At 43.0% G+C, this 12,787-nt stretch overlaps 1 protein-coding gene across 5 annotated transcripts in view; it reads left to right on the top strand.

Annotated features, from left to right (window-relative positions):
• The window catches only part of GALK2 (galactokinase 2), a 168,561-nt gene that overhangs the window by 151,951 nt on the left and 3,823 nt on the right, over nucleotides 1-12,787 (top strand). For 4 of the 5 annotated variants that reach the window (XM_055538011.1, XM_055538010.1, XM_055538012.1 and 1 more), the window contains one exon: nucleotides 690-891. In XM_055538011.1, coding sequence (XP_055393986.1) covers nucleotides 690-891 — 202 coding nt within the window. Of the gene's footprint in view, nucleotides 1-689; nucleotides 892-7,285; nucleotides 8,979-12,787 lie in introns of those variants that run through there. The other variant, XM_055538013.1, reaches the window with a different exon arrangement.

Here is a 12,787-nt window from a genome sequence, read left to right as displayed (position 1 = left end):
GCCGCCCACAATGCACCACAGAGATGATGACTGTTAACATTTTGGTGCTTTCTTATAATTTTTAAAATTAAAATGTACAGTTTCATATTTTATGTGTTCACTTAATAATGAACAATTTCCCATGGAGTAATAGAATGCTTTAGCACCAATAGTATAGCATAATATTTTTAATAGATGTAGCATGATTTTAAAAGTATTTTCTGTTGTTAGCAATGTGGATTCATTCTTAGTTTCTGCTGTGATAAATAATGCTACAGTATATACACATATATACATGTGTTTTTTACACACACACATACAGAAGTAATTGTGCTTATCTCTAAGAAACATTTTTGTAAATAAAAGTTCTAGTATAAGCATTTTCAGGGGTTCTTTCTGGTGGATCACAGTGGAAAGAATGTGGCTATGGGGTAAGACGTCATGACTTGTTCTGCTCTGCCACTTTCTAGATGTGTGACCTTAAAGTAAAATTGACTTGAAAAGAGAGTAATTTAGACTATAAGGAAATCTTTCAGAAAGACCTATTTAAAATCTAAGGTATTAATAATAAAGACAGAAATGGAAGTTCTCAATAACTGTATTTTTCTTTGCACTGAATTGTCCAGTAACTTTTTTTCTTTAGAAAAAATTTTTTTTTTCCTGTCCAGTAACTATTTCTAACTCTGTCCACCATAATCTTCCTTCCTAAGTGCTCACCTTCAAACTCTACCAGCGGGCAAAGCACGTGTACAGTGAGGCTGCGAGAGTGCTCCAGTTCAAGAAGATATGTGAAGAAACACCTGACAACATGGTCCAGCTGCTTGGGGAGTTAATGAACCAGAGCCACGGGAGCTGCCGGGATATGTACGAGTGTAGCTGCCCTGAGCTGGACCAGCTGGTGGACATCTGTCGGTGAGGCTGAAAGAGCAGTGTGGTGGGATGCTACCAGGGAAACTATTTAATGGGGAAAATAAGTGGGATGCCACCAGGGAAACTGTTTAATGGAAAAAAGCAGCATTTTTGTAATCTTCTCAGTGAAGGAAGATCCTTTCCACTTTGTATCAGAGGGTTTGTCTGTGACATACAGCTAGACTTGTTCCTTCCTGAAGATGTGTAAGATAAAAGATTGGAGACTCAACTCCATGGCTTTATGAGGTTCCAGGTTTGGAGTCCAGAGAAGGCAATGGCACCCCACTCCAGTACTTTTGCCTAGAAAATCCCATGGACAGAGGAGCCTGGTAGGCTGCAGTCCATGGGGTCGCTAGAGTCGGACACGACTGAGCAACTTCACTTTCACTTTTCACTTTTATGCATTGGAGAAGGAAATGGCAACCCACTCCAGTGTTCTTGCCTGGAAAATCCCAGGGACAGGAAGCCTGGTTGGCTGCCATCTATGGGGTCACACAGAGTCGGACACGACTGAAGCGACACAGCAGCAGCAGCAGGTTTGGAGTCAGTTCTTCACAACATCATAAAAAAAGACTTTCCCATCTTTGGATGATGTTTCAGGGACATTTTCTCAGACACAGACCCTGTTGTTACTTTCTCATGGTATTTTAAGCAATGGTTTTCACTACACTGCAGCTCCACCAGCATCTCCTGTTTGGTGTCCTAAGTTTAACAGTTTTATTCAAAAGAGGAGAAAGAAAGGAAAGAGGACCTCAAGCCTAACAGAAGTGTATCAGGGGAGAGGATGCCGTAGGAATTACTCAGAGGCAGCATTTCCTGTTTTCTAGGTTTAGATTAGACAGTTTGGGGAAAAGGATTGAAGAAAGCCCAGTTTATGAATGGACAGTTGAAACACAAATGTAAAGAGGGAAACTCTTTCATAAAGCCTGAGAACAACAGCCTTATAATTGCTGGAGAATAGGGATAACAGAGTAGAATGGTTCCTTTACCCAGAAGGGAACTCATTGACCTTGGAGGATAGAAAGGGAAATTGGGAGAACTCTCAAATGGATTGATGTTCTTTCCATTGTGAGAAAATCATAGAGAACTGCCTGCAATTAGCAATGAAAATATAATTAACCACTTGGCGCCTGCGGCTTGCCTCACTCATTGCCACACACCCAGCCTGAAAAGTTTAAACCAAGTAGCTCCAGTGATTGTAAATGACATGTGTAACCCAACTTGTTGAGAGACTTGAACACAACCTTGCTGAAAATCACTCTGCCAGTGTTTCCTCACTGTCTGCCAAAAAGGCTTTCAGAGCTTGTTTCATTGAAAGTACTCTCTTCTGAAACTATCAAGGGCAGATATTGTTCAGTTTGGGAAATAACAGGAAGTGGAATGATTTCTGCAGAAATTTAGCAGAAGCATCTTTACTAAGAAGGTAGTAGGATAGTTTGGATCCCATCTGAAAAGCAATGGAGGGGTATTTACCAGCCTCCTGGAATTCTCAAATGGACTTTCTTGTTCTGGCATGGTCAACCAGATCTTGTCTTTATGCAGCATACATTCACATGGGTAAGGAGGGAAATGACAACTAAAAATAGAGTGGGACTGATAAGTGTTATGAAAAAAATAGAAAGGCTGGAGAGTCCTAGGGGTGGGTGGGTAGTCTTTATACTGACTGGCTGAAGAAAGTCTCTCTGAAGAGATAGTTGGGCAAAGACCTGAAGGAAGTGAAGAAATGAGAACAGTGGCTTCACATGTGAGAACAGTCCAGGAGGAACAGTACACGAGGAACAGTACACATGGAGGGCAGTATCAGAGGAGAGGGCAGCAGGTGATGAAGCAGGAGAGGCCATGGGGAGTCATACCCCTGAACCTTGTTGGCCATTGGAAGGACTCTGAGTAGGAAAAGGTGGCAATGGAAGTGTGAATTGATCTTATGCCAGATGTGCCTTGAAGGAAGAGTCCAGAAGATCGCTGTATGGGTGAAAGTGAGGAATCAAGATGACTTCTGGATTTTTGACCAGAGAAAATTTCCTTGTTTCTGTGAAAGCCATATTTTGGGGTGCCAGGCTTCACATTTCTGGGTCAGAATGATCTTCTAGTTCCATAAGATATGAAAGCAGGAAGAGGCCTTAGAGATCCATGAGAGTTCTAAGAGGGTAAGAGATTGGAACAAGGAAACATAACGAGTCATTGGGAAAGCCTAGCTCCCCATCCAGGTGTTTTTTTTTTTTTCGCCACACCTGTTTCTCTCTCCTTGGGTTATACTGAAAGTGAAAGTGTTAGTCAATCAGTCATGTCTGACTCTTTGTGACCCCATGGACTATAGCCCACCCTCCAGGATCCTCTGTCCATGGGATTCTCCAGGCAAGAATACTGGAGTGCATTGTCATTCCCTTCTCCAGGGGATCTTCCCAACCCAGGGATTGAACCTGGGTCTCCCACATTGGAGGCAGATTCTCTACCATCTGAGCCACCAGGGAGGCTGAGATGTATTTGAATGAGGGACTTTAACCTATTTTATTAAAGTTTTAATGATGGAGGCTCTGGTTTTCTATAGGTTGCAGTATTTGAACATGGAGCAAAGCCATGTTGAGCAGGGAAGGGCAACGTGTGGAGAAGGATGAAAACTGGGCTGGAATTTAGGAAGGATGCGTTCTAGCTCTGCTTTGTTTCATTCTGAGCTTTGTGACTTTGAACTGTCACCTTGCTTTATGATCTCCAATATGTTTTTCTGTTCTAGCAGTCTATAGATCTATATATATATTTTGAAAATGTGCTTCTAGTAGAAGATTTGGAGAAGGCAATGGCACCCCACTCAGTACTCTTGCTTGGAAAATCCCATGGATGGAGGAGCCTGGTGGGCTGCAGTCCATGGGGTTGCGAAGAGTCGTACACGACTGTGCGACTTCACTTCCACTTTTCACTTTCATGCATTGGAGAAGGCAATGGCAACCCACTCCAGTGTTCTTGCCTGGAGAATCCCAGGGACGGGGGAGCCTGGTGGGCTGCTGTCTATGGGGTCGCACAGAGTCGGACACAACTGAAGCGAATTAGCAGCAGCAGCAGCAGCACTCCTTTTCTTAATGGCAGCTAAACTGTCTCTGTCTAGACCATTTTCATCTGCTGTACTAATTTTCAGTTGGGTCTGGTGTAAGGAGCTCACTCCCTTTTTTATGGTTGTTTTGTTTGGAATTGCTAAGTATCAAAATTACTTTCTTATTCTATATGGACTGTTTGGACTGAGTTTCCCATATTGAAAGATTATCTTTTGGCATGTTGGAAATATTGGCTAGAATAGTTGTCTGGCCTCTTAGCTTCTTAAATAATTAATTTTCTCTTTGCTGTAACTGTGGGCAGCAGGTGATATTCTCCAAATATGCCAGTTGATTGCTAGTTACTAAAGGTCTTGAGTAGTGGAGCAACCTCAGAGGAGGATACTCTGGGAGAATTAAGTAGATGTAGTCATTAATGCCATGACTTCCTAAGTCAGCGCATATTTTTCATAGGGCTATTTGTGTCCCACAGGAAACTGTGGTCTAAACTCCATTTTCAAAAGCTCTGGCACTTTGCTTTATGTGGATGTATGAGGCAAAAAGGGAGGAATGCAGAAGAATGCAAGATAGTGGTAAAACAGAATGGTTAAAACAGGAGAGAAAGACAATAGGAGAGTAGTAAATGGTAAATGAAAAAGGTGCAAATTAAAATGGCAAAACTCTTAAGCCCTGGTTCCTTCTGCAGCTTTATGACTATCTTGGTGGGCAAGCAAGTGTGGGATGTGCTGGGAAGGACCTGGCAAGGCCTGGTGTGGGCCATTGGTCCCATAAAGTCATCATCTGGTAGAGTACTGTTTTGTATAAGAACCACCACCACCTCCATAATTCCCTGTCTCCTTAAAAAAAGTTAACACCAACAGGCAATTGTGATTAAGACTGGGCAGCCTGAGAAGGTTGGTTGCCTTGTGGTGATCAGAAGAGGGAAGAGGGAAGCTGAAGTTGAGGAGGAGCACTGCCAAAGACTCTCTTTAGATCACCTTCCCTGGTCCACTTGTGGCACTTAAAATTCTGTTAGTTTTTCTGAAGGCCTGCTTGGAAACTATTTGCTTGAAAAGACAACTGACTGATTGAGTGAATGAAGGATGTGATATGTAGAATACTAGGCACTATCTACAAATCTGAATGTGATCTGAGCTAGGTGTCTCCTGGTAGCTCATCTATAGGACAGCTTTATGACTCAAGTGGAGAGAAGTGGGGGAAAAAGGATAGAAGAGATCACAAATGCTTGAATTTGTTTCAGCTGAGCCTTTTACTGCTCTTCAAGAGAAAATCAGTTTAAAATCCAAAGAAAAGGCCAGAGAGGGAGAAGGAAATTATACTTATTCAGTTAGACTGCTTATTTTTTTAATTAAATTAGAAAACCTCAATTATATGAAATAATGAAGAAAACAGATGAAGCTTGCCCAATTATAAAATGATTCTTTTAAATGAACTAAATGTAAATTTTAAGAAAATGGGATTTCTTGAGGAACACAATAAATTTTGTAACCAAGTCAGTTATATATGAGACAGCTCATTATTATATAGAATAAAGAATGGTTATATAATACTTAAAAAATAGTTAATTTTTTATTGCCATTTTGACACTTGTTGAAATTAGAGAGGACTCACTGAAGTGTTACTGCCCAAGCTACTAAGGAAGATAAATAACAAGTTTTAAAAGACCAACAAAGGTTACAGAAGTTCATTTGCAGGCTTCCTCAGAAGCCTTCCCACAACTTTATTCCATGGCTGGCTGTGTGGCTTAGCTTCTTGCAGCCATTTTCCTAAGCAGGTGGGAGTAGGGAAGAATGAAGTGTAAATCCACCTGTGTGTGCTCTTTTCCTCATGATCTTATGGGCTAATCTGAACACTGTCAAGAAAAAGGAAGAGAGAGCCATTCAGCTGCCTTAGGGGCACACTTCTCTTTGGGTTTCTGTCCTCCATTTATTGTCCCCCTCCTCCTACACTCCCCTCCCCCAGTATGTGTGCCATTTGCAGGACAAACCGACTGGTCTTCCATGACCTTTGTGGCTTAAATTTATAAAATGGATATGTGGTTGTATTTTCTTATACATTCTCATTTGAACACTGTTTGAAGTCTATGGTTTCTTGAATCAAAAGCAATCTAGGGGGTACTCTTTCTGCCCCCTTCTGATGCCTATGTCAGAAGCTTTCTCTATCTCCTTTATACTTTAATAAAACTTTATTACACAAAAGCTCTGAGCGATCAAGCCTCGTCTCTGGCCCCGGATTGAATTCTTCTCCTCCAGGGGCCAAGAATCCCGGTGTATTCGCATGATTCAACAACAACCTTTCATCTTGGGGGCTCGTCCGGGATCCTTCAGGACAAAGTAAAGATGCTTGGAGCTTTAGTTCTTTGTTCTCTTAGCGAACACGTTTTCTGCTGTGCTTTACTAACTCTACCGTGTGCTTGTGTGAATGAATGGCATGTCCTGCGTGAAGCAAGTTAGGAGCCCTGCTCTGCAGTTCCACGGTGATCTCATACGGCTTATGGCAGAAACCTGTCGGGGCATTATACCGACCTGCCAATGCCAAGAGGCACCCAGTGTCTCCTTTGGGAACCGACCAGAAATGGGCAAAGCGTGTGGACCGAACTCTCCTTTCTCGGTCAAGCTTTTCGGTCTCTTTGACCATTTCATAACTCCTTGGGAATTAGAAGTACTAACCTAATCTATCGGATCATAGACTTTCAAGAGACTTGTGATCTATATTGTTACTGTATACTGTGGCTTAGGTCCCAAACTTGGATTGGTAGTCAAGAAAGCACCTAGCCTCGCTAGGAATCAAAGTTCAGAAGCTAGATGGAGCTCTAGCTCCCAGAACATCTCTGAGGTTAAAGGTTACTCAGATTGGGACTGCGATGGGTTTTTTTTCCCTTTGGTAACGCCAGCTCTTAGTGGATCAGAGGAGGCTGTTATACTGGTGTGGTGATGCTTGGAAAGAACATCACAGTTTTATGTTCGTGTTGGTCTTATTGTGGTCAGGAAATACTCAGGGTCGTGCACAGGCACTCAGGTGACTAATATTTCCCACAGCGGTTTTAGCTTGGGAGGCATTCCAGAAGGTTACTCTGATTCACCCCGGGTGACATCAGAGGCAAGCAAGGTTAAGGGTGAGGAGCTGGACGTCAAGTAGGGATGCTATCAAGTCTACCCCTGGTACATCCCCACCCCATCTCGGTGGTAGAACCGGGAGGGACGAGTACGGCGCCTGCGTCGGTAAGGGACAGACTAAGTCCGACTAGGAAGGAAAAGCTTTTGGTGTAACGTCTGTCTACACCCCCATCTAGATCAGGGAGGGACGCCTCCGGTAGAAAAAATGGCGCTGGTCGCTTTTTTTCTCTCTTACAGATGGGAGCTAACAATTCCAGCCTCACTCCTTTGAACTGTGTCCTGAAAAACTGGGATAGATTTGATCCCCAGGGCTTGAAGAAGATACACCTGGTCTTCCTATGTGATACTGCATGGCCACGGTATCCATTGGAGGACGGCGAACGGTGGCCAGTTGGAGGGTCTCTTAAGCATAATACTGTTCTACAATTAGACCGGTTCTGTAAGGAACAAGGGAAATGGGTAGAAGAAGCATATGTGTTGCCCTTTTTCTCTCTGCGAAATATGCCAGACTTATGTCCTAAGGGTATAGATTTGGGCGTGAAACCTTCAGCTCCCTCCTGTCCTCTTACTCTGCCCCCGTGCGGGGGACTCCAAACTGGGATTCAAACTGCCCACATGGAGGTCCAAACAACTCCTGTCTCAGTACGACCTCAGACTACTCTGGTTTCAGTAGAAACTCAGACCATCGAAGTAAGAGATGAGATGGAGGACAGGAGACAAAAAGAAGAGGAAAAACAGGTTTCTCCAATCTATCCCTGGGATCATATGCGCAGAGCAGCCAGAGAGACTGAGGAACAGCCACACAAGCTGTTGCCTCTTTATGAAACACCCACTGGGAGAAATAATCAGTCTGTGAGAGTTAATAAGCCTTTTTCTTATCAAGAAATACAAAGAATCAAGGAGGATCTGGGAGACTATTTAGATGACCCAGAAAAATATATTAGAGCTTTTAAAGGTGTTACTCTGCTTTATGACCTCACTTGGAAGGATGTGATGTATATCTTGGGACAAACGCTGACTCCTGAGTCAAAGACTCGAGTTTTGGGAAAAGCGGTTGCTTATGGAGATGAATGGCTTGGTTAATGAATCAGTAGGGAAGAGGGAGAACGAGATAGCGGCCCTCCCCACTGGGAATCAGGCGGTCCCAACTATAGAACCAGACTGGGACTACAACACAGCTAAAGGAAGATGGGATCAGAGTCATTTTGTTAGATGTATTCTTGAAGGACTTAGGCAGGCGCGTTCTAAGCCTTTAAACTATGGCAAATTGGCAGATATAGAACAGGAGGAGAAAGAAGCTCCTGGTAAATTCCTAGATAGACTGAGAGAAGGCCTTCGCTGATTCACTGAGATTGATCCCGAAAGTGAAGAGGAAAAAGTGATCTTAAAGGATAGATTTCTCACTCAGTCGGCTCCAGATATCCGCCGCCGTAAGCTATTAAAACAGGCGTATGGACCAAATCAGTTACAACTGGCTCAGTCTATTATGGTAGGGAATATGAGGAAAAGAAAGAAAGGCAAAAAAAGACAAAGGAAAAGGCGGAAGCCTTCGCCATGGCTATGAAAAATGTTCTTAAACAGCCTGAGAAAAATGCCCAGAGGGGCCCAGGTGAAAAGGGATGGGCTTGCTACTACTGTGGAAAGGAGGGGCACCTCAAGCGGGATTGCCCTTAGGCATCTAAGCCGCCCCTGGCTCCATGTCCGGTCTACAAAGGACCACACTGGAAGAGAGACTGCCCCCAGAGGCGTAGGTCTCCCGGGTCGGACTCTCAAGACAATCAGGACTGAAGGTGCCCGGGGGTCCCCACACAAGCTCCCGTCCTAATTACACCTGAGGAACCCCGGGTATTAATAGTTGTGGGGGGCCAATCCGTCGATTTACTTTTAGATACTGGGGCAACTTATTCTGTGCTTACTGAAGCCCCTGGCCCACTTTTTTCCCGATCCGCTTCCGTAATGGGACTGTCTGGACGAGCCAAAAGGTATTATTTCAGTTATTCTTTATCTTGCAACTGGGATTCTGTGCTGTTTTCACACGAGTTTCTGATCGTGCCAGAATCTCCCTCACCCCTTTTGGGAAGGGATATACTGAGCAAGGTCCATGCCTCTGTTTTCATGAATATGGAGCCCTCCCTTTCTCTCCCTTTAGTTAAACAAAACGTAAATCCTAGAGTATGGGCTGATGGAAAATCTGTGGGTCGAGCACAAAATGCTATTCCTGTAGTTGTTAAGCTCAAAGACCCGCACGTATTTCCACATAAGAAGCAGTATCCACTGAAACGTAGTTAAGGAAGGGTTAAAACCCATCATTGAAAATTTAAAGGAGCAGGGACTATTAATTCCATGTAACAGTCCTTGCAACACTCCTATTTTGGGTATAAAGAAATCGAATGGTAAATGGAGACTAGTTCAAGATTTACGAATAATAAATGAGGCTGTAGTTCCTTTACACCCCGTGGTGCCTAATCCTTATACTCTATTGTCTGAAATTCCTGAATGGGCCAAATATTTCTCAGTAATTGACTTAAAGGATGCCTTCTATTCAGTGCCTTTGGCGGAAGAAAGGCAATTCCTATTTGCCTTTGAAGACCCTACGCAGCCAGCTTCTCAATTAACCTGGACAGTTTTGCCCCAGGGATTTCGTGACAGTCCTCACTTATTCGGACAAACTTTGTCACTGGATCTACAAAACTTTAATAGCTCTGAAGCAGTGGTGTTACAGTATGTAGATGATATTTTGCTCTGTGCTGAGACAGAGGAAGCTTGTTTGCGAGCCTCAGAAGATTTCTTAAACTTTCTGGCAGACTGTGGTTACAAGACATCAAGAGAAAAGGCTCAGCTTTGTCAACAATCGGTTAGATATCTGGGCCTAATCATATCAGAAGGGACTAGGGCCATAGGCCCTGAGAGAATTAAACCTATACTAAATCACCCCCTACCTATGACTTTAAGACAATTGAGAGGATTTTTGGGAATCACAGGTTACTGTCGCATTTGGATTCCGGGTTAGGGGGAACTTGCCCGGCCTTTATATAAACTTATAGCTGAAACTCAGCAGGCCCAAACCGACAAACTGGTTTGGTCTCTAGAAACTCAAAAGGCTTTTAAGGTCCTTCAGACTGCTCTCCTGGCAAGCTCCAGCTCTGAGCTTGCCCACAGGGTCAGAATTTAATTTGTTTGTCACTGAAAGAAAAGGTGTGGCATTGGGAGTTTTGACACAACCCCGAGGGCCTCACCAGCAACCTATTGCTTATCTAAGCAGAGAATTATATGTAGTTTCACGTGGGTGGCCCCACTGCCTAAGAGTAATTGGGACAGCGGCTTTATTAGCACCTAAAGCTTTAAAAATAATTAATGGACGAAACCTTACTGTACTGACTTCTCATGATGTGAGTGGAATCTTAAATTCTAAGGTTAATATTTGGATGACAGTAGGCTTCTTAAGTATCAGTCGTTGTTGTTAGAAAGACCAGTAACTAAGCTTAAAGTTTGTAAAAATTTAAATCCTGCCACTTTCCTTCCTGAGAAGGAAAATGAAACACCTGATCACGATTGTTCTCAAATCCTAACTTTAAACTATGCAACTCGAGAGGATCTAAAGGATAAACTGCTGGGTCTGTGGAGCGCTCCCCTCTTCGTCAGTGGAAGGCTTCCCGTGGTGGACATCCCCACTTCAAGGAAAAGACTTTCTCCAAGTCTGTGAATACCTTTGACAACAATCACATGCGATGCCTCTTCTTCATCTGATGACATCTACCAACCCTAAAATGGACTGGTGCAACACTTTGTACTCTAACTATGGACATAATGTGACTTTTAATTTTGATTATACATTGTCTCGGTTCAATGACTATTTTTCTACATATGAGGTAAATAGGCCTAGATGGTTTTTTACCTGACGTTTATGAAATATGGGATGAGGTTACATGGCTAACTCCTGAAAAAGGACGCTTAATATCTACTGCCTTTATATGCTGGGAACAAACACAGCCGTCCCCAAAAGTTAGCCAACAACTTAATTACAATGATTGGAAACAATTGGGATATTTGTCTCAGGAAACATGCAATGTAATCATTCCCGTGTTTTCCAATCCCAGATCAGGTTCTCCCTTTGTCTGGCCAGGCAAAAATTGGGACTGGATATCTCAGTCGCACTGGCTTGCTCCAAATGGGACTTATTGGATATGTGGCTCTTACCTACAGGCATGGCTTCCCCCTGGTTGGATAGGGAGATGCACCCTGGGTCTAGCCTTTACTCATGGCTTTATATTTTCAGAGCTTCCAGAAAAGCCTGCTAATTTACCCCACCTTAAAACTCGGTGGGCAAGGTCTGTATTTTATTGGTATGATTATTTGGCTGCAGCATTTGTTCCCTCTTTGGGAACTACAGATGTTATGTTACGAGTGGATGCTTTGACTAATTTTACTCAACAGGCATTACAAGATTCTCAAAAGGCTATTTCAGCTCTTAATGCTGAACAAGCACAAATTAGAAAGGTGGTTTTACAAAACAGATTGGCTCTAGATATTCTGACAGCTGCACAAAGAGGAACTTGTGCCATTATTCATACCCAATGCTGTACATATATACCTGACATGAGCACGAATGTTACTCATTTTACTAACCACATGAACAAGATGATTAGGGCCGTGGATACTCCTGAAGCCTCAATTGCCTCACTTTGGGAGACGTTAACTAGTTCCCCATGGTGGACAACTATCTCAATTACAATAATTCTGGTTGTTTTGTTCTTGCTGTTTGCTCCCTGCATCTGTAATTGTATAACTGGATTTGTTTCTAGCCGCATGAAAGCTTTTAAGTTACAAATGGTTGCTCAAACTCCTGCTACTGCTGTAGCTTCCTCCAACTACTATTTGGGGCCCCTGGATCAGATATCCTCAATATGAGGATTAGGAGAATATGTTGCCTCACCAATTTAGGGACAACGCCCCTTGTCAGCTCGGAAGTAGTTATGGAATGAGAACGACGCCCCTTTTCCCTAGGCAACATAATTCTCCTAAAAGAAAAGGGGGGAATGAAAGGGTAACAGGCAGGAAGGCCAGGGGTCTCCAAATGGAGGAAATAGCCTGCAAGTGTCAGACATTTTTATCTCTCTTAAGCGGCAGGAGGAAACAAACTAGCAATATTTTTTTCCTTCTCTATACAAATTTAAAGAGAGGTTTCTCTTAAAATACTGTGTTGCCATAATGACACCTGGTTTCGCCTGAAGTTAGCTTTTCTTGAGCCTAGAGATAACCAATGCCTTTTTCTTATGGAAATGTTTGTCTTAAGCTATGCTAATGTACTACACCTTTACTCCAAACCCTGTCTCCAAGTCGGTTCCGCCTCTTGGCCCAAAACCTACTTGACAAACCAGTATGTTATACTCAGATATTGTTCCCCTAATCTATGTAAATGAAACTATTTGTATGGTGGTCTGCCCTTCTTTAAGATTCAAGTTAATTATTTTACGGCCCAAGATAAACCATTTGGTGCCAAGATTATCCCAAAATGCGTCTTATGGGCGAGGGGCCTGGTGCTATTCTGAATTATAAGACATTCCTTTCTTTCATTAACAGACTGCTAGTGACTATATAACATCCAGCTGAAGACTAGCAAGGGGGTACGCTTTCTGCCCCCTTCTGATGCCTATGTCAGAAGCTTTCTCTTATCTCCTTTATACTTTAATAAAACTTTATTACACACACACACACAAAAGCAATCTAAAAGTGTTTCTA

Source organism: Bubalus kerabau, chromosome 10 (assembly GCF_029407905.1).
Source record: "Bubalus kerabau isolate K-KA32 ecotype Philippines breed swamp buffalo chromosome 10, PCC_UOA_SB_1v2, whole genome shotgun sequence".
NCBI classification, from domain to species: domain Eukaryota; kingdom Metazoa; phylum Chordata; class Mammalia; order Artiodactyla; family Bovidae; genus Bubalus; species Bubalus kerabau.
This window is presented reverse-complemented; position numbering and strand designations above follow the sequence as displayed.